We start from the raw sequence: 24,556 nt of genomic DNA, 5'->3' as shown, positions 1-24,556 counted from the left end.
GTTTTCAGCGGTCCTTCCGCCACCGCCGCCCGGGCACGCTCGCGGCCCCTGCTTCCAGCGCCGGGCGGGCACCCCCTGCTCCTCAGTCCCCTGACGGCGTCGGTGCCCTCCGCGCTGTGGTCCCCACTACGACACTGGGCGGCATCCACAGTCAGAAAGCACCCAATAACCCTTTTTTAAATTTTCCCGCTCAGAACTCACACCAAACCAACTAATCGAGGTTATACTGCAACCATCTGTCAAGTGCTCTAACCTAGAAGATCACCCTAGTGTTGAATTTCTATGATCCTGAATATCCTGCATGTGTTAGTTAGTTCAACATCCTTTAGTAACCCACTGAATAGTGAAAAAGTTCAACCTTGACCCGCTGCCCTTAGAGCTTCGGAACACGCACGCATTCCCAGACCGCAGACACTGAGTGTGCAGACACACAGAGCAGCTGACCGTCACCTCTCCTTCACACAAATCTCACTGCACCTGGAAGGGCACCAGGCAGATGTATTACCAGAAATCCAATTACAACTCTGATTCAGCAGAAGGGTTTCACGGGCACCGTGAGCGTCCAGCAGACCACAATCTGCACTGAGTCACGCACAGCAGCAGCCCACACCGACCGTCACACGGCAGTTACCGTGCACCAGGCACGGCTCCAGTCCTGTGCACACCCAAGTCCACCTACTGTCCCCCACAATCCCTCCAGTGGGCAATGTCATCATGCCCACTTACGAAGAGAAAATTAAGGCAAGAAAAACTAAAGGAGTTGTCCAGGTCACACGGCCACTAAACGGCAGAGGCAGGATTTGAACACAGGTAGGCTGGGCCCAGAGCCTGCTCTCTCCAGTGCCATCTCCTCAGGAAGCCCTTCGGTGCATGCAAATGTGTCACTATAATAAAACAGTCTCCCTGGCTGGCGTAGCTCAGTGGATTGAGCGCGGGCTGCAAACCAAAGTGTCGCAGGTTTGATTCCCAGCCAGGGTACATGCCTGGGTTGCAGGCCACGGCCCCCAGCAACCGCACATTGATGTTTTTCTCTCTCTCTCTCTCTCCCTCCCTTCCCTCTCTAAAAATAAATAAATAAAATCTTTTTAAAAAAGTTAAAAAAAAAAACGGTCTACACAGGACACTTGAAAGTATATCGAGTGTAATATAAATTCATTAACATAGACATGTAAAATACAGCTCTTACAACAAAGTTATCTCCACCGGGTAAATTAACCACATCCGTGCAGGTTTAAATCACACAAAGCCCTGACCCAGACCCACTACTGCTTCAGGTCACTGAGAGAGGTATCACATAAAATACATCATGATCATGAAAAGTTAACTAAAAAGCTAGTGTTTAAAGTCTGCATCAAAATAAGACCAAACATTTAAAGAATGCTACTAGCGTTTAAAGACATTAAATTTTAAAAAGAAACCTACGCTTCCATTAGAAAAATCTCCTAAAAAATCTTAAAAAACACCGGACTATCACAGAATGACCCTGTATTTCCAGAAGGAGCACCCCCGCCCCCTGTGCCACCCCAGTTTGAAAGATGAGCCCCGGCCCACCACTTACCTCCCCGTGGTTGAAGAAGAAGCACAGCACGGTAACCAGGCCTCCCAGGCGGCTGCCGCTGCAAGAGAGGGGAGAGGAAGACAGGGGAGATGGGGCTCAGACGGCGGAAGGGCAGGCCTGGCCTCATCGGCCTGGAGACAGCGACGGCCTCCAGCACAACAGAGACTCCAGCCGCACCACAACTCCCCCACTTTGCTTATTTACAAAGTAACTTCTTTCCTCTAAAGTACTGTTAGTCAAAAAAAAGTTTCATTTTAAAAAAGTCATTCATTCCCATCTTCAAAGTGTCCAGACAAACAGCCCAACCGCCAGGGAGTAAGGAATTCTTCACAGTCATGTTACTGTGCATCATGCCGCCTGGTCTTTCTTCTCCTCTCTCTACCCTTTGTCAGCACCCCCGTGTGTGTCCTCTCGCCTTGCTGACCCCGCTTTCTCGGGCACGTGATGCAGAGGCGGGAAAGGGGAGGGAGGACAGGAGAGGGCTTTGCAGCCACACAGTTGGGAAACGCTCCACCTCATCCCCAAGCCACTGCCCTTCAGAACATGCTTGGGGAACAGTAGTTCACAGAAGAGGTTTTATCTTTCAACTGTTTTCAAAATGCAACACAAACGTCAGCACAGCTGAAATGCTCTTTTTCCCTCAATTCTGCATCTCCAGTCTTGTCTGCGAAGGGCTTCCCGCCTCAAAATCACAGGTTCTGCCACCACACAGGCCATGGCAGGGCACCCCCCGTGACTGCGCACAGCCCGGCGAGCTGCCCGGGGAGGCAGACTTTCTGGGACACTCGAATGTTCTGCTAAAAGCCGCAGGGGGCGCGCCGAGGCACAGCCACCCCCTCCCCCACCCCGCCCTTCGAGACGGCCGCAGGGGTCACTTTAGTTCGCTAAACAGAAAAGGTGTCCTAGCCAGAATACTTAGAACTGATCTCTCCCCCATTACAGTTGATCGGCTACTATTTCGGCACTCCCTAGCGGTTTAAAAAAAAGTTTCTTCTGCAGTCTCATCGCCGACTGTCAGGGCACAGGAAGGCCTGGAGGGGGCAGGTGCTGCCGACACTCGGCGCCCGCCACACACCCCCCGCCTCTGCTCCTGCGCCTCGCTCGCCTCCTGAGCCTCGGTTCCGTCAGAAGTGAAGTGAGGGGATAGTAATGTAAAAGAACTTCAAGATACTTGTCAGTTCTGACAGTTAGTAATTTTACAATTTTCTTTTTTCCTTTTTTACATCCTTCAGCGACATGGATTCAAAGCAATCATCGCATTTTTGTGGCTTCGTTAATCATTTGGGGTTTCCCTCTATTTACCGAGGAATGACAAGACATGCAAAGTTCACCACTCAAAGAGAAAAAAAAGTAATCTCAGTTAATTCTAAGTAATTTTTAAATAACCCTAGGAGTTCGTTTTCTTGCTGAGTAAATGCTTACGAAAGAGAGCGCAGAGAACCACCTGGGGGTCCCTGGGTGGGGGGCCCAGTCTACGGCCCCAGACCACCTGCTGGCCAGGGGGTGGTGCCCCCCGCCGCCAGCCCCCCACGGGCCGGGTGAGAGCACAGCGCCTGCCCCCAACCCTGCGGGCAGGGACACGCCGGGCACTGAGGGAAGAGACAGACGGTGAAGGCGAACAAGGGGACAGCAGTGAGGACGGGCGAGAAAAGTTTTCAGCTTAGCCCTTCCAGTCTGGTACGAGCAACTAATCACTAATCAATGCTCTAATTTAATCTTTGTCTCCTGCGGCCAAGAACCAGAGGGTTTTATTTACTGGACTGTGAACATCCCAATTCTTCGCTGCAGCCGCCTTGGTGTCTAGGCCTGAGCCCTGCCTGTGGCGGAGAGTTGATGAAGACACAAAAGGAGACACAAAAATCGATTCGATCCAAAGACTGCGGGCATCCCGCTCCGAGACGTGCAGGCAGACACAGCTCACCTTCCTGTCATCGCGACCCCTGACCCTTGGCCACTGGCCCAGACGGGGCTCCTGCTCAGCATCGGCGCCCCGTGTTCAGTGGAGTCTCTGCTGTGACCCCTCCAGACCCCCCTGTGCCCTCGGAACCCTCCATCCACGGGGACCCACTTCCTTCCCTCATGACCCACCCGGATGCCGCCTTCTCCCCTGGCCTGAAAGCTTGCTCTCCTCTGAGAAGATGGGCCAGAGGGGAGGGAGGCCACACCCCGACCGCCTCCCAGGGACCCTGCTCCGGCCCGTGGCCGAGCCCTGCTGTCTGTGTGAAAGCGCAGGGAGGCCAGAGCTGCTCTCAGGAAAGAAACCAGCAGGTTTCATGGCTAGTTGGATGAGGATGTGACTAAGGAGGAAAGTCGTGGGTGGATCACAGGGTTCAGACTTGGGCAGCAAACAGGGTAGTGCAGTGTCATCTGCTGATATAGTGACATAAAAAGGGGCCGGTTCTAGAGAAAAGTTGACAATATTTTCAGCCAATAACTTTCATCAATTTATGTGTGCTGAAGAGAAATACTTGGCTTTTCCATATTCATCTACAACTGTTGGATCAAACGACGAGATGTGCCAGCAGGCCGGCTGACGGAACACCCTGAAAGCCACCGGGATGGAAACGGCTGAGCCGGCGCAGCCCACGGCCCACGGCCTGCTGCAGACGCGCCCGAGGCCCAGACACGGCCTGCGCGCACACAGCGGAGGCTGGACGTTTTTACATGGAGAGCAAAAAAACGTCAACTAAAACAATGGAGGAAAAACTGGCATAAAGAATGTAAAGTTCAGCTTTTCCTTAAAACAGGTGGGGTACGGGAGGAGAGTAAAAAATCGATATGAAAAGCTGCTCTATTCTGCCAAAGAGCCTAACAAGAACCCTGAATGAGTCCCTTCGTAGGTAACTCGGGCTGGACCAGGACAGCCGGTTGTATCCACTGTGACGCTTCACTTCAGAACAGGAAGGGGGACGTTGAGCAAAATTCAAAGAGAGGTTTGACATACAGACTAATCCTCTAGGTCCTCACGGCCTCTGGAACAGATCTAGAAATAAAGTAGTTTAAAAAAACTCTTTCTGGTATCAAAGAAGAGACTATGAACCTCCTTCTATGACCACAGAAGACACCAGAGAAAAACAGATTCGGAAGAGGAATACACTCTGTGACGGGCATGCAAGACCTGCCCGACCTCAGGAGAGTTCTTCCACGCCCCGGTGCCTCGGTTTCCTCATCTGTAAAACGGTGAGCCTACCTCATAGGGCCGACCCTAAGGCTTCAGCGAGCGGGTGACGGTGAAGAGCTCAGACTAGAGCTGGGTACACAGTAAGTGCGGGAGTGTGTGTCTTCCATCAGCAACCAGCTCTAAGTGAAGGGTGGAGTCCGCAGAGGAAAGGCAGATGGGTCCCTTGGAAAACTACCTGCTACAAGGGTAAATGCCCATGAAGTTTATGTCACAGATAATATATTATTACTACTGTGCCTTTCCTGTAGGGCAACCAGAAGCCAAGTTTTCCTCTTCCATAATTATTCACTTCATCCTATTCAACAGTATTTTCTGAGGGCGAGCATTCTCCCGTCTCCTTGCAAGCCTTGCCTTATCCATTCCCCCAACGGAAGACTCCTTACTCATTTGGGTCTTCTCCTTCCTACCTAATCACCTCTTCAGAATTCTCCTATGTATGTGTAACTCCCACTGCACCGACCCTGACAAACGTTTCACCCCCTGAGGCGACCCTGAAAGACCTCTGTTACAGTGTATGTATTTTTATAAGGCAAAGGCAAACCAAAGAACTGGCAGTAACTCTTCCTTCCCACGTCATTTATTCAAATTACAGAAAAACTCGGAGTTAACAGCTTCCACCCACAATTCAGAGCTCCCACCACGCTCCCTGGCCCCGCCCAGCCAGGCAGCTGAGGACACTCCGCAGCGGGGGCCGCGCCTCCAGCCTTGGCAGTGACCGTTATGAAAGGCGCCTCGGAAGATGATACTGAATGATGACTTTAATAAACGCGTAGAAATTCTTCTTGCCATGAAAAAAAGCAGCATCACTACAGACGAGCCACTCAGCAATAACGTCGTGTCCCATATTTTAGCTCCTCTTACTTAACACCTCATCTCCCCCACGTGATGAAGCTCTCCGCGAGACAGATGAGCACGCTCAGCACACAGGACAAATGCCCCTGTCTGTGTGCCTTTGCTCCTCGCGCCCCCGGGCACGGCAGCCCTGTTCTTCTCGGCTCAGCCTCCTCTCCCGGTCACCACGCACTTCTGGGTAAGCTGTCTTGTTTCAAACATAAAATCTTTCACATCTTTTTTAAAGATGTATTTATTTTTAGAGAGAGGGGAGGGGAGGGAGGAAGAGAGGGAGAGAAACATCAACGTGTGGGTGCCTCTCACACACCCCACATGGGGAACCTGGCCCGTAACCCAGGCATGTGCCCTGACTGGGGATTGAACCTGCGACCCTCTGGTTCACAGGCTGGTGCTCAATCTACTGAGCCACACTAGCCAGGGCATTCACATCTTTTAATCATGCATTTTCATTTCAGTCTCCCCCAATTAAGTAATGAAAAGAACTTTCTTAGAAATAAGTCACAAATATTAGCATCAGAGTATCCAATCTATATGCAAATATATTCTCAGTTGATCTAATAGCTACCTCATTTAATAAATATCTATGAAGGAACAGCTATCTACTCAAATGCTAAGAACTCAATAGGTACTAAAATGAAAATGCCACACTTCCAAAGCAAAGGAGAGAATGGGGGAATAGCAGATTCAAACTCATTAACACAAACTGAAAACCATACATACGTATCCATGCTCATACAAAGAATCAGTAAGCAGTAAAACAAAAATTCTAAGGATACTCTCATGGTAAAATACTTCATCATGTACACAATTTGGAGAATTGTGAAAAGAGAGAGAGAAAGAAATAGAAAACCACTTAGAAAATCTGTTAATCTTTAGTTTTAGGAATGTGGCTTAATAACAAAGTAAATAGGGTCAGATAGTAAATACCTGCATTAAAGATATTTTTATTTTAGCCCAGACTGGTGTGGCTCAGTGGACTGAGTGGGGGCCTGGGAACCAAAGGGTTGCTGGTTCGATTCCCAGTCAGGGCACATGCCTGGGTTGCAGGCCAAGTCGCCAGAAGGGGACACTTGAGAGGCAACCACATATTGATGATGTTTCTCTCCCTCTCTTTCTTCCACCCTTCCCCTCTCTCTAAAAATTAAAAAAAAAAAAATCTTAAAACAATTTTAAAGATATTTTTACTTTAATATTAGCAAAGAGCCATTAACACCATTTGATCATGAGTGGTCCTTTCCCTTATATTTTATGTAAGTAATATATATTGTTTATGTTCAAACGCCTATGGACTACCTAAAATGTATCAAACGTGCCCACCATGTTCTATTTAAGCCTTTAAAATTATTCTCACTTTTACTGGCCATGACAATGGTGAAATCATCCAAATGGGGAGTACTTTTATATCTACAAGTAGATGGATTAGGAATGACACTGTTATAAAACTGAACCAAACTTTAATGACAATCCCACTATTTATATTACTCTAGCATACAGTAGTACAAACACAGAAAAATATTCTCAGCCAACAGTCTTACCTTAGATATGTGCCATAAATGAAGAACAACGCCATCATCAGTCCATTTAAAATAAAAATGACGGCAACATAAAAGCAAGCCGGATCTCCCAATCCTTTAAAAATAAACACAATGTATGTTTTAAAAACTACTTGATGTGAAAAGGCCCTCACGTGGAAGATGGCTGCCCCGGTCCCCACCCACAGGACACGACCACAACACACAGATGACCGTGGCAGTGCGTGCGGCTCACGGCGGGGCCGCAGACTCGCAGACGCCCTTGCGGCACACGCGTGGGGCCCACACCCAGTCCTGAGCCTGAGGGGCCCGCGACCACTTCCACGGTGTGCAGACGCCACACTCCGTGACTGCCGAGGCCGGGTCGTAAGAGGCCACGCGGTGTCCACGGGAGCTGAGTGGCCACGGGAAAACCTGGCTGGCCTGAGACACACTTGGGACACACGCCCATGGTGTGTGGAAAGGGGACACGCAGGGGCCCCAGGTGACAGTCCCAGGGAGCCCAGCCCTGTGGGCACAGAGGGTGAGCATGGCAGCCCCCAGGCTATTCCGGCCGTCCACGTCCAGCCACCTGCGTGGAGACACGGCCTCTGACCCCGGGAGGCCAGGCGGGCCCGCCACCCACCCACCGACCGCGGACAAGGACACACGCGGAGCGGCACGTGCCTTCGCAGCTTTCGATCGGGCTGAGTCCTTCTCCTCTGGTCACCGTCCAGCAGATCTTGGTTTGAACGCCGATCAAGTCCATTATTTTGGTATAAACTCGATACCAGCTGGCTAAGATTACCTAATTTTTAAAAAAGAGAGACAACAGGAGAGAAGACATGATCCCCAACAGTGTCCTTACTGGGATATTTTTAAGACACTTGGTAATTTACAAAACCTCCCCTCCGGTAGCGTCACTTGGCACCTCGGAACCCTGGGAGGGTGGGCCTCGCAGCCCCCAACCCAGGTCCCCACCGGGGGGCCCCACCGCTGGTTCACCCACGGGCAACAGTACAGTTCACCAAGGGCACGTAAGATCTCCACTCTCGAAAGCTATAAACCTCAACTAAGGAACATGAAAGAAGATGTGAACAATCAGAAAGATACTATGTCTTCCTGAATAGGTCTAATTTTTCAAGATGTGAGTTCTCCCTCCAATTAATTCATAAACATAAAACAGCACTAATCACAATCCCAAGTGCCTGCCCGGAACTGCTATCTGGAAGAACCACCACACAGAGAGGAGGGGAGGGACGGTCCTCACCCACAGCGAATGCGTCACTCACGATGGAAACAGTACGATCCTGGCACGAGAACAGCCGAACAGATCGGCAGGACCCCTGTGGTGGCGGTGGGCTGCCACCCACCCCCTTAGGGCTGAGGCCCCCAGGCCTCCACAGCTGGGGGGTGGGGCTGCCAGCCCTCCGCTGAGCCCCTCTCTAGGAGCCCCCCTCTTCAAAAGGGTAAATTCGCTCAGCATCACCCACAGACAACGGCATCCTTTGAATGACTGACTAGTCCCAGGGCCCTTGCCTCCAGGATGGACAACTCTGCAGAGCCCACCCCACTGCAGAGCTGAGGGGGTGGGGCCTGGCTGAGGCCTTTGCAGGGACTGCATCACAGTGCTCCCTCCTGCTTCCTTCTTCCCCCTTCAGTCCAGACCCCCAGGAGGGCACCCCCTTACTCCTCCTGCAGGAAACCTCAGTCTCAAAGTCTGCTTCCCGACCGCAACCCCAGCCACACAAAACACGAAGTCCGAGCACAGAAGCAGCATCGACATGCGACAATGCTGTGTGTCATGATGCACGAGGGGGGAGGACAGACCACACAGCGAGGTGGCGGGTTCCAAGAGGACCACTGTGAAGAATGGGAGATTCCCAGCCCACGCTACCTACCGCAAAGCAAATCCCAGCTAAATTAAAGAGGTAAAGAGTAAAAATATAATTACCACAATTAAAAAGAACGAAGATATTTTACACACATGAATGAAAGAAAAATCGTACATTAAAAAGATTCAGACAGGGCAGTCCCGTACAGAAGAAGTCCACACACACCCTGCACGAAGCTGGAAGGCAAACGAAAAGCCAGGAGAAATGTTCTATCCACGTAACACAGCACCAACACCCTCCACGTAACAGACGAGCTCTCGTGCGATTGCAGTGGGAAAAGACAAAGGGCGTGAACACACATTTCTAAAAGGGAAGATGCATTTTCCGCTGAACTCATACACACGCAGAGCAAAGAATCAATCACGTTAGCAAGGGTTCAGGTAAACAAGCATTTCCAAAGCCACCGCTGACGGGAATCACAATCAGTGCGGCCTATCTGGAGTGCGTTTCGGCGAGAGGTGCCTTGGCCATCAAAGTATCAAAGCGCATGCCCTGCTGAATGGAACAGCTCCAGGTCAGCAAAGCCCTGGCACAGAAAAATAGGGGCACCGGGAAGACAGGGGCGCCGGGAAGACGGCTCGAAGACGGCGATGGCAGCGTCAGCCTGCTTTGAAGGGCTGGAAACAAGCAGATCTCTCACCCACGGCGGATACACAAGGGTGCACTGTGCACACAGCCATTAAAGGGAAACCGTGGAAGACGACGACAAAGGGAAATGGTCACAAAGGTCTGAAAGGCAAAGGCGCTTATGGAGAGAAAACGGGCCTCGAGATCCCGTCTTTCTCCTGCCGCCCGACTGCGGGTGCGCGCGGTCCCAGAACGCACTGCCAGTGAGCAGGACGGAACTGTGGGGGCTCTTCGCTGGTCTCTGTCGCCTCATCTATCAGCGGGGCTGACTCGCTGACCTGGGGGCCCAGCCCTCTCGCTGCTCCCCGGGGAATGACCGAGAGCCCCACAGCACTGCTGCCCAGCCAGGGCCTGCACCCCTGCGGAGTGTCCGTGGCGTCCGGCCCATGGCATCCAGCCCGGACCGTCCAGCACAGGATCTCACCAAGAAGGGGGACACAGGAGTATGTGCATAACCGGAGAACCGCCCGCCCCACCCGAGGTGGCACTGAGGAGGGCACGGCTGAGCAGGGCCCTGGAGAAGGCTCTCGGGTGTGTCACAGGGAGCCCGGACGGCACCAGCACGGGCCCCACGGCCTCCACCAGATCTCACCATCCCCTGCCCCCGCCGAGCCCTGCAAAGCTGATGACTTTTTTCATACTCCTTTCCAAGAAAAGATACATTTTCTTTTTAAAAATGAAGTAAAATTTAATGTATTGAATCATGCCCCAGATTTAGAATTAGCCTTTAATACAAATAACAGTTTTTTCCTAAAGCAAGAGAATCAGGAGTGGAAAAGTACCTTACCTCAGGGTAGAGATTGAACCTTTTCAACGTGTTAATGACCAGCGGGTACTCGGTCAGCTTGTCGTTCATAATCGTCCACACTCCACTCACGAAGGAGGGCGCCTCCACAATTGTCTTGAAGTAGGAGTAATATAACCCCTGGGGTAAGCGCATGTCACAGTTACAATAAAAAGTACGTAACTACTGCACGTCTCACTGGCTTTAAAAAAACCCAAAATGCGCTGGTTTTGAAAAGCAAAGCGATCACGCAAGTTAACAGCTACGATCAATTCCACAGGTTTCTAACCACTGATAAAGTTTTAGGTGGCAAAAATAAAAACCTACGTATTTTTGTATAACTTCGTCTTTACTGACGCAACCAGGCTCAAAAGAACTTCAAAATTGGTTTCCACATTAAAAAATTAAAATAACTTCACATACTTCATTTAAGAAAACACTATACCCCATATAATGTAAGTGTTAGAGAAGATTATATTAGAAATAGGGTGAGGGATTTACTATGGAACTTAAATTTACCCTGAACCACAAAATCTTCCCTAGCCAAAAATGTTTCCTTCAACTGCTTATTTGAATCCTTGTTTTGTAGGTTTAATTTTTGGAATAATGTAAATATCTTGTTTAATTACAAAAAATAAATTCAATCCTTAACTATCAAAAAAATTTTTTTAGAAAAAAAACTTAACTATTAAGCTGGGATAGGATTCCCAATAACTTTAAGATACAATGATTTTACTGCACGTCCCTACTGTGTATCCTAAAGCCAACTGGAAATGCAAGCATCAGTTAACTTCCAACCCAAGATTTTCAGAGTAACAGGAAAGTTACAAATTTAATGTAAAATAAGTAAAACCCATGAAATCCTAACTCTGAATTTAAAAATACAAAGATGAATAAATGGTTCCCTTTGGTTTCCTAATTCTGTTCACTAAACAGCCGATCGAGGAGCGGTGAGCACCTCCAGCAACAAAACTGGGGTCTCCAGACACCACCCGCCCCCGAGAGGCACGGGGCTTCCTGGAAAACCGGAGGACTCCAGGTCCGGAGACGGGACGTCTCAGAGCCCGGGAAAGTCGGGAAGCTACAGAATACAGGCGCGGCTAAGGGCGCGCAGAGCCCACCGTGAAAGTAGGGCTTTCACCACCCACTGGCGGGTGAGCTCACAGAACACGGGAAAACCTATCAGATCGTAACAATGCTCCTACAGAAGGAACTCCCCCGGCCACCGTGAGAAGGTGCAGGGGAGCGACTCGCTTTTCGGAAAAGCGATAACCAGGAAGAAGCAAGAATGAACCCATCTTACCTGTGTGAAGCACACCTCTAAGAAACCAAATAAGTATCATAGGGAAGTTCTTTACAGATGAACTATAGTTAATAGTGCGGAAAAGGTAATAGAATAGGTAATAATCACCATTTGGCAACCCCAATAGAATAACTGACGTAGGCTGATGGCCAGCTGACGACAGTAACTAACGTCACTGATCAGCCCTAACATCACAGAACATGAGACAGCCCGGTATGGGGTGCTTCTGCATGCGGTATCATAATGCAGAGCATCGCTTATGAAGTGTTCCTGCAAACCCCCACCCCCACCCCAAAAAATCAAACCTGCAGCTACATAGACTCTTACCTGTCAATTTTCAGGAAACTTGGGACAGTGGAACATAATAACATGAATTATTTTGGGTAATTCTATGGGAAAATGGCCAGGATTCTTCAAAAACATAAATAGCAAGGAAAACAAAACAAAAATGAGATGAGGAATGTAGAGATTGAAAGACTTAAGAGAGAGATAAGAGAAACATCAACCGAATGCAATGCATCAACGGTGTCTGGGTCCTGACTCAAACACACCAGCACACCAAGTATAAAAAATAAGAGAGAGAAAGAAAGACAATCAGGATATTTAAAGGATGACTGACACGTGATATTATTAAGCAGTTGCTGTTCGTTGTTTTCAGGTGTGACAAGGGTTCCTGGTTAGCAAAAAAAGTCCCTCCAAAGAGACCCGGGACAGTCCTTCCAGGTGGGTGGGATGACGCCGTGCCTGCGGTCCCCTGTGAGGACAGCTGGGCGTGCGGGGGTGCCGCGGACAGAGCCAGGTGCGTCCCCGGGGGCCGGCGCCGGGGATGCACGGACGGGAGGGGTCTACTCTTTCCACTTTGGAACATCTTTGAGAATTCCCGTAAGAGAAAGCTTAACATTTTCAAATTCCTGAAACGCTCCAGTGAAACACCACATGAAGCTCACTCACCATTTCAGTGCGAAAGGCCATCTCCCGTTCCAGGGTTGAGAGGTGGGAAAAGTGGCGGTCATTCTCGAAGAGGTGGGTTATGTGGCTCCTGCGGAGACAAAACAGCAATGCGGCAGCGGCGTGGGGACGCTACATTTCTGAGGGAACCACTCAATGCAAAAGTAAAAGTATCTCATCATCGGAAGGCAATTTTGTGGTAAAACTCAAACACAATGGCACCCCTATTTGTTTCTCTCCTGGGCATGTCCTACAGTTATACTAAAACTTCTCTCTACTAAAATGACCATTCGAATTAGATTTCAAAATCCGAACAAACCAGGATATTTTCAGCCAAGCCCAACGAAATTATAAACTATAAATGTCACTGAGTTACCATTACAGAAATGCCTGATTAATGAAATTCATACTTCTATCTGGAAGATTAAAAAAATTAATCTTCTTCTCACCACGAACACCACACTAATGTTAAGCAAAGCACAGTCTCCAATCTAACCTCTTCAATAATGAATCTCTTTATTAAAAAAAATCACATTATTCTGACCCTGATTTTTCAATTAAACTACTTTTTCAGACGACTGTGAGGCATGCGATAATGTATATTCATCCTTATCGCACTGAAATTATTCCCTTACCACTATGGGCAACAGTGATGGCAAGTCATCACCACCTGCATAGAAAAAAAAAAAAAACACACAAGAGAAAGACGGTCTTACCAGTGCAATACGGCGGCACAGGCGGCTGGAAGAGAAAGAAAGGTGCATCACTACGGGGACAGGAAGCAGAGTTCCCAGCTCCCAGAAAGCCCCCCGCAGGTACACCCAGCGAGCAGACGGCCAACTATTTGTGGGGGGGGGGGGGCAGCGGCGGGAGAAGAACACTCTCCCTTCAACAGCAGCCCTGGGGCTGTGCTTAAAATACCAGCGGGCTGAATTATACAGGAACTAAGCATACATATGCCTACAATTTCCATTCACTTGCTCTTTCGACAAGACACACGATGGCCTGTTATTTGTCCCAGCCTGTACAAGGCCCCTTCTGACGGCAACATCCACACACAGGACTGTGCGAGGGGGAGAACCAGCCAGGGGAGGTGACTCGGAACAAGAAATACGTCGACTTCAGGCAACAGGACCCTGGACGGAACAACAGTGAACTCTCGCTTTTTATGTGCTGCTGCAACACTGGAATTTTTATGAAAAGTTTTGCTCTTTTTGAACAAATCTAAAACGAAGGACATAAAGAAGGAAGAGATGGCGAGAGAAAAGAAGAAAAGGTATGGGAGGGGCCGTGAGAACCGTTAAGAAGCAGACGACAGAGCAAACATGGAGTCACGCGTGCTCAGCCTCGCGGCAGCAAACCCAGACGTGCGGCCCAGCCCAGCGGCAGCGCCGGCCGCCCGGGGATGGCGCAGCCTTCACCCACCAGCCCGGAATCACCGGTCAGAAGTAGAGTGGCCGCCGCAGGAAGGCCCTTCCCCTTCCCCTTCCCCTTCGGGGGGCCACCTTGGCTGAAACAACACAACTCTTTGCTCCTAATTTCTACCCTCCTCCTCCTTTTTGCCTTTAAGAACCTTCCCTTTTCTACCGCCTAGGGGAGCTCCCTTCTGCTTGCTGGACGGGATGCCTCCCAATTCGTGAATCGTCCAGTTACAGCTTTAAAATTCACTCGGTTGAATTCCTGATATTTAGCAGAATCAATAGTCTGCTTTTTGTCCAAACACAAAGCACATATTAAGATGAATCCAGAAAATACCATTCAATTCTCTCATATCATGAGGTTAATTTTACTACTCAGTCTTCTGATTAAATAACTACTAAAGAACTGAACAATGAAAATACTCTTAGAAATAAAACCAAACAGCTCAGATCTTTTGTCTATTCTTAAAGAAGTATTTAGCTTAAAAAGAAATACATTTTACCTAGGAGATATTCGTGGTTATAAAAACTAAAGTTACTCTCTAGATTGCTGAAACTGCAAATATTTAACTAGGTTTGTCATTTGACATTTGTTTATGCCACTTTGACCTTTGGAAATTCTGATTCTCTTTCTTGTTGACAAATCTGCCATCCACTTTCCTTTTGGTTAACGATTTCACCCCACCATGGCAAAATCTGGGGTTTATTTTCTCAATGATCTAATAACAACGTTCTGAATAAACCACTCTTCCCTCACGGCATGCAAATGCCCCCTCCATCATACCAAGGACTTGTCTTCCTTTGGTGATCCCTTTGAAAAGATAACTGGGATTTCATCTATGAATTAACTTGGGAGGAATCTTCATGTTTACAATGCAAATCTGCACGTTCATATCCATAAACACGATATGTACCTGCGAGTATTCATCTTGCTTTTCAATTGCCTTGACAAAAATCCCTTCAGTAGAGCTAATACATATTTTAATACAGAGTCAATTCATACTTCTTGTTACATTTTCCTGGGAATTTAACATTTTTTTCTGCTAATATCCATGAAATCAATTTTTCATTATACATACCAGATGTTGTTAATGTACTTTTCAATTGTATTTATTTTGTAATGTATGTATTTGTGGCTTATTCACTAAATTATTAGTTGTCAGTCTTTTCTGGTTTATCCTCAAGTCTCCAAATTAAACGATATTATTTAAAAATAATAATGTTGCTCCTATTTTAGAATTTGCTGTTAGTTTCTTCTTCCCATCTGGCAATAATAAACTTCTAGAATACTCAGTGATTCTGTGAAAGAAGGCATCCTGTCTTCTGCTGGCTGGAACAGCAGTGCATTTCACACCATGCCTTTAGGCTGGCTTTTGACCTTCACAATTCTGGAGCGAGAAACAGGATGTCTGAAGGTCATCACCCCCTACTCCCTCAGAGTACTGGGACTTCTCAGGGGGCGGATGGGAGGTACAGGGAGGCCCTGGACGCCTTCCTCGGTCCCCTCCACTCCGCTCCTGCGGCACCAGGGCCGACAGTCCCGGGCATCTGAATGGCACTCTTTCGAGTCTCTGGGTCCATTCACAATGTGCCCAATGTCTGAACCCCTTTGTTCGCTTCCACTGAGTAGTGATAACCATACAGCAGCTCACATCTGGGCTCTCATCACAGGCCAGGAACTTTCAGTGCTCCACGTGAGCTAAACTCAGCGCATCCTCACAGCTGAGTCCCAGGTGGCGGGTCCGCACTGGAAAGTGCAGACCCACGACACACCAGAGGCCCACCCCAGGAAACACCTCGGGGGAGGGGGCAGAGAGAGGGGCACGGCAGAGCCACCCACAGCCTGGCCCTTTGGGGGACGGGTGGTCAGACCAAGGCCAAAACCTCCTTACTCCCCTTCCCTTCTCTTTATATTAAAGATAAAAGGAAAAATGTTGCAATTTATCTGTTCATATAGACAGTATGTTTTATAGAAGCTATTTTTATACAGAAATGTAGAGCTATGCTTTAATTTATTCAAAATAGAAATAAAGTATATGTATATGTCATTTGAAAATGAAAGCACAAGCAGATACTTACTGCCTTGTGAACATGTGATTTAAGCATAAACACATGAAATGATAAAAATTTGTGAAGGCACCCCCAAAGAACTTCTCTTGACTTCATGACTACAAAGCAGGTTAAAACTGGTTTCTCTAAATTTATTCAAGGGACTATCGAACCCGTTTATACTTTTTTGGGAGTGCCACAAAACCGCCAGTCCATTTTTTTTCCATTTTAACACATATATTTTCCACTCTGAGGTATTCAAGTAAATATAGCACGTTTTTTTAAAAAGCAAAACCTAAAACGAAGCCTTAAAAAATCCAAACTTATTCAATCACAAAGAGGTGTTCGAGAAAGCAGGTTCGCTGCTCTGTGGTCAGCATCGGGAGACCACAGCCCCAGGCGGAGCTCCGGGAGGCTGTGGCCGCGGGTTTGCTGGGAGCGCGGACTTCCAGCGCTGGGAAACTAAACCGGGCACTCGACCGCGCTCCGGTGAAGGGGATTCTGTACCGGACTGCATGTCAACTTATTATACTCATTTTCAGTGTTCTGGGACTCGGGCGGCCTCTTCACTGCAAGTTCTTCTTCTGTTATCAGAATCTTGTTTAAACCAAACAGAGCGTAACTCCCTGAGGGCGGAAACGACCACTGAACTTTACTCCAGCACGCAGCCGAGCACACAGCCAGGCTCAGAGGTTTGCTGAATTCATGTGCACGACTTGATATTATTAAGGGGAAATGAAATAGTCCTAACTCGTGTCCACACAACACACCAAAGATGGATACACTTTGACGGGCACAGACACACATGCACGTATGCAATGGTTTGTTTTTCCTACCCCCCTAAAAAAGTCACCACTGACTTAGTGTAAATTAGAGCCCTGGTTCCCACGCTGGGGGGCCCCGAGCTGGGGTGCCCAGAGGGGGAAACAGGGCTGTGTGGCTGCAGTTCCCCCGGTCCTGCAGGAGCTCCTGCTCCCCCACACACCTCCTTCCGGCCCCTCGAAGCTGCGGCCCCCAAGGCCAGTCCTGGCTTCCTTTTTGCCCTTGCACAGCCTCCCCCAGGCAAGTCCAGGGCCCCGCCCCACTGCCTGGCCACCGAATCAGCAGCAGTGAGGGGGGCAGGAACATGGGACGGGGTTCTTCCCTACTGTTCTGACCAATCCCCGAGGGCTCCCAAGCCCCATTCCCTCTGCACCCAGCACCCAGCACCCAGCCCCCTGCCTCCCAAAGCTGCAGGAAGCCTCGGGGCCCTCTCCAGCCCTGCCCAGCCCCATCAGGATGACCAGGAAGTGGGGCCCTGCGATCTGCATTTTTGAGATTCCTCGGCTGAGTCGTGGCCTTGAAGGTCCACGGGGCCTCTCACTGGAGCGAGAAAAGCCAGCCTCCAGAGGCACCTCCTCCCAGGCACACGGCTGGTCAACGGCAGGAACTCTGGGGACCCAGGGGTTCGAAGCCCAAACTGTGAGTTGTCTCCGCCACCCTGACAGGGCTGCCTCCCTCCCCATGGGGGGGCACTTGGTGACCTCACACCTAATAACAATATTTACACGGAGAAATGCATTCTAAGTCCAAAATGACTTGCAAATTTTAAAAACACAACTTATTTCTAGATGGAGATTAATCCATGCTTAAAGAGAGAGTTTTCGCCTCCCTAACCCTCAAGTGACAAAATGACAGAGAGGTTCTGGATATCCCTTAAATCTGCTAGGCAAGGTTTTCAAGTGGACCTCGGCCAGTTCTCTGGTCAGCCCCTTCCCGATGTGACCAACAGCTTCTCAGTGTCCCAGGGGTCCTTCCGGAGGGGGACGCTTCTCTCCACAGGCCGGAGTCAGGGATGGAGAGCACACCTGCCCCACGCCGACTCACCCGGGAGAACGAGGCAGCTCCACACGGACAGACCCAGCGACATCCCCCCTCGTTTGACCTGCCCCTCGGTCTCCCAGGGCTCATGCCACGGGCCCCACACATGAACTGGCCTGTTTCCAGTCCGTCCCCGCCACACAGCCATTGTGCAGGCTGCGCTGGGCGATGGCGCCCTGAAATACCCAGTGCCTCTCCGATGCTATGCCTGTGCATCTGCCCGAAAAAGCCAAAGGGACGCAACCACGCCATTTTGTGACGCTTGTCCTCCACCCCGGCTGCAACGCCTTTACTACGGCTCCTGACCAGCCAGTCCCACCCACGACAGCTTCCCCCGCTGGAAGGCAAGCACCTGGAGGCCGAGCGCATGAGCCCGGCTAAGTTCATCATGGTGGCTACATCTCTCGTCCCTGGACCGGCCACCTCACTGCAGTGAATTGTTAAGTGACTATCGTCATGTAAGAGAAATGACAGGATGTACTCAATTAAATAAACAGCTAAACACCTGAACTACATCTAAGCATTCTGAACTACCCAAAGCAGCCCCATTACATGCAGGCAAATATCCATAGAACAATAAAGTTAGCATCACGAAGAAATATTTCAAGCCCACAGAACCTAGAACGAAACACAGCCCAGTTTCCGCGCAGCACACTACGGAGAGAGAAGACATTCTAGGAGCCAGGAGAGAAAACAGTCCCGTAGACCGCGAGCTCGGTTCCTCCCGCCTTTCCCGCACCGAGATTTGCGAACAAGTGCTTCAAAGTCAACAAGCATCTGAATGCCTACTAGGTGCACCACACATGCTCCCAGGAACCAAGACGAACACTAAGGAAATACTAGCCAGCATCTGTGCCCTTGCAGACGAAATCTTCCAGGTAGGTTTTAGGTGCATAAAGTAACGGGAGAGCACGTCAGGCACTCCGACAGCACGAAGCCTACGGGCTGTAAGGAACCTGAGAGGGCGGGTGGGTGATGGCCTTGTCAGGGCAGGGTCATCAGAGTGGGATGGGGAGGGGGGTCTCTGGATGTAATCCCAACTTAGGTGGGACTTACAGTGAGCGGCCAGCGAAGAAGACAGCCAGCTACAGAAACGCTGGATGCTGACTTGGACCAACCCAACAAGAGAGTCCCCATCACTGATGCTGGTGGTGCGGACTACAAATGGAAGTGACAACAATGAGGTGATATTTACGCAGGGCCCACTCACCATACACAGGGGTGGGCAAACGGAGGCTTCCAGCTGTGAGGACGCGAGTTCATTCTTGTATTATTGCTGGTTAACTACTGTATTGTTCATTTGTATTGCAACTGTGAACCTCCCAGTGCCCGCCCTGCACGCAGTGTGTCCGGCCGGCTCTCAGACAGCCCCGGACACCAGGACGGGATTTAGGCAGAGCTTCCCGACCAGAGGGCCTGCGGCGCCCCGGACAGGCCGGCCACAGGCCAGTGACCGAGGGGAGGGGTGCACTGGCATGCGGGACCAAGTCCCAGACATAACTTAAAAATCGAGGGCAAAGGTTTACAGTGAATACATAAAAACGGAGCCTAGAATGTGTGCATCACCACCCCAATAGCTAAGGATTAGGCATCTAACCAAAGAAACATATACATTCTCACATCTTTAGAACATTTATGTATACACATATTTTAACACAGGCAATACCTAACGGAATAACTACCCAATATATGCGTTTGTAAAGAACTACATTCTAACTTCCTTTAAAAATCTCATCCTCACACAACGTGAGCACAAATATGTCTAAATCGAACAGTAACCCACGTTAGTGATTTTCAGAAAGCAACTTGCTCCTTCTGCAAACAAATGCATTTCAGTGTTTTGAGAACAAAGAGCTGGATAAAAAGATACGTCCCAAATAACGTGCTGGCTCAACAAGTGCACCTGAGCGAGCGCAGCAAAACTGCAGGACTCGAGCGAACACCGTGGGGGCATGGAGAGGCCACCCGCCTGCACCGCAGGAGAAAGAGGCCCATGGATACACCGCAGACACCCAGGCCCCTCGTGTTCGGCAAGAGACTTGAAGCGCATTAACAGAGGAACCGACCCGATTTCAAGACTGTGGATTCTCCCCAAATCACAAACTGCTGAGGGTGTCACAGTGTCTCACTTAGCCTTTAAATGATTAAGAAAACTGTGATACTCTTTTTACTATTTTAACTCAATTTTATAACCATGTCAAACAGCCCACTAACATCATCAAACACAGCTTAGTATTTTAAGTTTTCCAACAACAGTCCCGCAAAGACACAATGGGGACTGACGGGTTAGCCACAAGGACGGAACGGTGGCTGCCCCAGGAGCAGCAGCGGGCCCCGGGGTGCTGTGCTCTTCCTAAGACAACTAGCAGATCGCCTTCCCATTCATTAGTGCACCTCTGACAGCTGCCTCTGCCTGCAGGCCTGACACCTACAACCCGACGGACGTGCCAAGACCAAGACGGTAACTTCAGTCCCCAGCTCCACCCCCTGAACTCACCGACGTGCCCCCTCCCTGGTGAAACTGCAGGAGGTAACCTTTAAGTGCTCGATTTTTAGTTTCCATGGAGATCAAAGATGAGAAAAGAATAAGAAATAAGGTCTTAAAACACGTTAAACTCAGTGGAAAACAGTAGCACTGTGCCAGTTACGTAAGTACTTTATGATCAGCACGAAGACACGGGAGGAAACTCTGAGGTCTGACAGCCCCGGCGCTGGAAGGCGGCATTCGCATTCCAGGGGGCAGCGAGGGCCGCTCGGGGGCCCACGGGAAGACGGGCACAGAGCAGCAACCCTCGGGCAGACCTGCGTGGGCACAGAAACGGGAATAGAGCCTGCCCTTCTCAACGCTAACCATCGCCTCCCTTTTAAAATGTGTCAAGACGGACGGTTTTTGAAAGTCACTGGTTACGTGACTGACACCAGGGCTCAGGTCCAGTCGGTGCCACTGAAGAGAAAGCCCCGCATCCCCACGCAGTGTGGTGAGCCACACTGGAGCCTCTGCGGGCACGGCGGTGGCCGTGCTCTTCTGTCACCACGGGCTGCTGGAAGTTAGCACGACAACATGCCATCCAAAGCACGGGTCACATGCAGCGACGGTGCCGGAAACGCACCTGACAACCGGTTCCTTCCGCACGAGAGTCAAACGTGAGGAAGTGCACCGAACACGAAGATGTAGGGACTGCTGACTTATATGTGTGCAAAAAAAAGAGATAATACCCTGGCTGGCATAGCTCAGTGGATTGAACGCAGGCTGTGAACCAAAGTGTCGCAGGTTCGATTCCCAGCCAGGGTACATGCCTGGGTTGCAGGCCATAGCCCCCAGCAACCGCACATTGATGTTTCTCCCTCTCTCTCTATCTCCCTCCCTTCCCTCTCTAAAAATAAATAAATAAATAAAATCTTAAAAAAAGAGAGAGAAAGAGATAATGCTGAGAAAATGAACAGCACACGGAAGCAAAAACAACAGTTACAATAGCTGCAGATTTGTGTGCTCTGAAAATTAACTGCTCCACTGTTTTAAGTGTATTCCTGTTCAATGATTCTGGAATTATGAAAGGCCATTCACGCAGAATTGACCTCTCCTATGGAATGAGACTGCCTTTCGAGGAATCAAAGACCCACATAATGGTGCTGACCTAGAAACAGTTGTGATTTCTGCTAACGTGGATGACTAGCAATCATTAAAATGGCAACGAAAGAAAACCAGCAAACTCTTCCCCGGAAGAGTCGCGTCCTGATGGTTTGGGTGAAGTACCATCTGATGGCAACAGATGAAGGAGCAAAACAAGAATTCAGGACTAAGCACCTAAATAATCAAGTCGAAAACGACCCCACCTGGCCGGGCGGGCGCCCGCGGGCTAGCAGCCGCTGTGAGGATCTATCTCACTAACACGAACCTCGGGCCCGCCCCTCGGCGGCCTGCACCACACTGGGCAGAACACCAGCTCCCCCAGGAGACAGGGTCTGCACCCCTCTCATGGAGGGGCCGACTCGGCCCCTGCAGCCCATGCGGGCTGCTTCCCAGCCTGCATCCTCTGTTCCCCTGGGTCTCAGCTGGAATGGAAGCCTTCTACTCCCCAGAAGAAGCCCCCCAGAAGCCCTCCTGACCCTACTTACAGGGGCATTTCCTGTTTTTTTTTCTGTCTCCACCCCTTGTTTGCTCCACCGCACTTCCTGCATGTGCAACTCACTTCTATGCCTGTGCCCCCACCCCAGACGGACGTTTCCGGGGGGCAGGAGCGACAGCTGGCCCGTTCTCCACGGCACCCCCTAACAAAGAGCACCTGGCCCGGCAGGCATTCAACCGCCGGTGGGTGTGAATGAGGCTACAGTGATTTTTCCCGTTTTATTTACTCTTTACCATGGCCAGGCGAAACACTGATTATCACCGTTTTAAAGATGAGGCAACGAAAAGAAGCGCTAGGAGACCTGCATCTCCTAAGTGTGGCAGCAGGATCGAGATGCAGGTCAGTACTGAGATGCCCGGCTGTCTCCCCCACCTGCCCCCGTTCCCAACACCTGGACTCCGCCCTCTGCCCCACGCAGCTAGCTTCCTCCCCCTCTGCAAGTCACGTGTCTTTCCAAGGACACGGGCTTCCAGGCCCTTCCAAGCTGTGGACAATGAAAGCAGAGCTCCTAAATGGGGCGGCTTTGCCTCCCAAGGCACATCTGCCAATCTCTGGAGACATCTGGGTTGTTACCACCGGGGAGGGGCAACAGGCTTCGAACAGGTGGAGGCCAAGGATGGCTGCTACTCATCCCATAATTTATAGGACAGCGCCCCCACCCAAAGAAAGAATTATTCAACCCCAGGTGTCCTGGCGCTGAGACTGTGAAGCCCAAATGGGGCAGAACCAGCTGAGAGCAGAGGTACAGGTGCCACGGGCCTCAGGAGCCAGGCAGGTGACGGGAATGAGTCAGGCAGGACCAGCAGAAGGGGATAAACCGTAATTTTTACCACCTATTCAGGGTGCGTTTTGCACGGTGCTAGTTTTTCAAACAGCATCTTTCACGATGGTCGTTCACCGCCGACAAGCGTTGTTTGCACACGTAACTTGTACACTCTTCACTTCCCCAAGGGAAAGAAGGCACCCTTTCCGTTATTTCCGGAGCCCTCTCCAGCCACCCTTTGGTCTTCCCACTCGTGATAAGGGGCAGGGGCACGAGAAGGATCACTCTCCTCCCGGCTCCAATTAAAGTAACAGCCACAGATGATAAATGGCAACTCGGAGCCTGTTTCGAGCACACAACAGAGGCTAGGGGAGACTTCCGTACGCTGGACCATGCGCCCAAACTGAACAGGGGGAGAAGATCTCCTCAGTTCCGGGGGATTACTGCAGCAGGGAGGTCAGCTCAGGGATGCCAGATGGTCTGCTTCTAGGGAGAGGCAGGGCGTCAGACGTTGAAACTACCCACACGTCCCCCAGTCCACCCACCCCCGGATTCCGATGTCACTGACCAAGCCAGCTGGCTGTTTCACATTTCCAGGTGACTCTAGCACAAAGCTGAGGCTGAGCGCCGCCAGTCCAGTCCAGGCCTCCCATTTTCACGTGTGTGTAAACTGAGGCTCAGAGCAGCGCGTGCTCTGCTCAGGCACCTGACAAGTTCGGAACAGCTAGAGTCGGAACTCGGTTCTCCTGAGGTGGTGTTTGCAAAGTACGGGTCATCACAGCAGATCAGGAAATCAGCGTGGCGGCTTGTAACACACAGCGCTTTTAAAAAGGGCAGGCAGAAAAATCAGAGTGTGGCGCACACTGTGGGGGCTGGTATTCTCACACGACACTGCTGTTTTGGTTAAATGTAAGCACACACGTGGCGCGTCTCCGGCTGCCTCTCCGAGTGCATGCTCGGCCCTCTCTGCTTTCTTCCCAGCCCAGGAGGCTGGCCCTACAGATCGCACCGCCGGGCTCCTTGTAAGGGTTTCCAGCGGGTCGGCCAGGGAGAGGCAGCAGCAGACCACAGGGCTGCAGCATGTATTTGGAGCCGCTCCTCTCCGTCACCCTGCTCCCAGGCCCAGCTCCGGGGTTCGGCTCCTGGGGATGCCCCCTCCCCCTTCAGGCCCGCTGTGCACAGCGCCTGGGTGCTTCAGGGTCCTCTGTGGATTCCTCAGGCCTGCTCACAGTCCTGAAAACAGTCCTAACAGTAGATGCTTCCTGCCAGGACACTGATACACCAAAACAGACACACACTGCCACGTGTGCACAGGGCTGCGTTTCAGGAGCGTGTGCGGACTTGCACGTGAACCGTACTGTTTACTGTGGGTTGTGGTCGGTCCTTCGGACCACACCACGGCCTCCCCCGGATGACACTGGGAGCTGCTGGTGGAGACGTCTAAAAAAATCACTTCAAGAACCTTCTGTACAACTGTTAGCATCAAGTAAAGCATAAATCCTGTCCCCAAGTAAGAGAGACATGTGTTTATTACAATGGATTTTTAAACAATGTTTAACACTGCCCCACGGTGGAAAGGGCCCCCTTGATAGCTAGTGAGCTCCTCACCAGGACTGAGCACAAGTGAAGGAGGAGACAAACCAGGGTAGGGACCCTCGTCAGTTTCTGACTCTTAAAATG

At 50.3% G+C, this 24,556-nt stretch overlaps 1 protein-coding gene across 1 annotated transcript in view; it reads right to left on the bottom strand.

Moving 5' to 3' along the window:
• The window catches only part of DPY19L1 (dpy-19 like C-mannosyltransferase 1), a 60,748-nt gene that overhangs the window by 33,367 nt on the left and 2,825 nt on the right, over nt 1-24,556 (bottom strand). The window contains exons 2-7 of the mRNA XM_028525689.2: nt 13,376-13,400; nt 12,663-12,750; nt 10,412-10,549; nt 7,790-7,910; nt 7,127-7,220; nt 1,559-1,616 (exon numbers count right to left, since the gene is read on the bottom strand). Coding sequence (XP_028381490.1) covers nt 1,559-1,616; nt 7,127-7,220; nt 7,790-7,910; nt 10,412-10,549; nt 12,663-12,750; nt 13,376-13,400 — 524 coding nt within the window. The remainder of the gene's footprint in view (nt 1-1,558; nt 1,617-7,126; nt 7,221-7,789; nt 7,911-10,411; nt 10,550-12,662; nt 12,751-13,375; nt 13,401-24,556) is intronic.

The sequence above is a fragment of the Phyllostomus discolor genome, chromosome 10 (assembly GCF_004126475.2).
Source record: "Phyllostomus discolor isolate MPI-MPIP mPhyDis1 chromosome 10, mPhyDis1.pri.v3, whole genome shotgun sequence".
In the NCBI taxonomy this organism is placed as follows: Eukaryota; Metazoa; Chordata; class Mammalia; order Chiroptera; family Phyllostomidae; genus Phyllostomus; species Phyllostomus discolor.
Note: the sequence above shows the minus strand (reverse complement) of the source record. Positions and strands in the feature narration are given on the sequence as shown.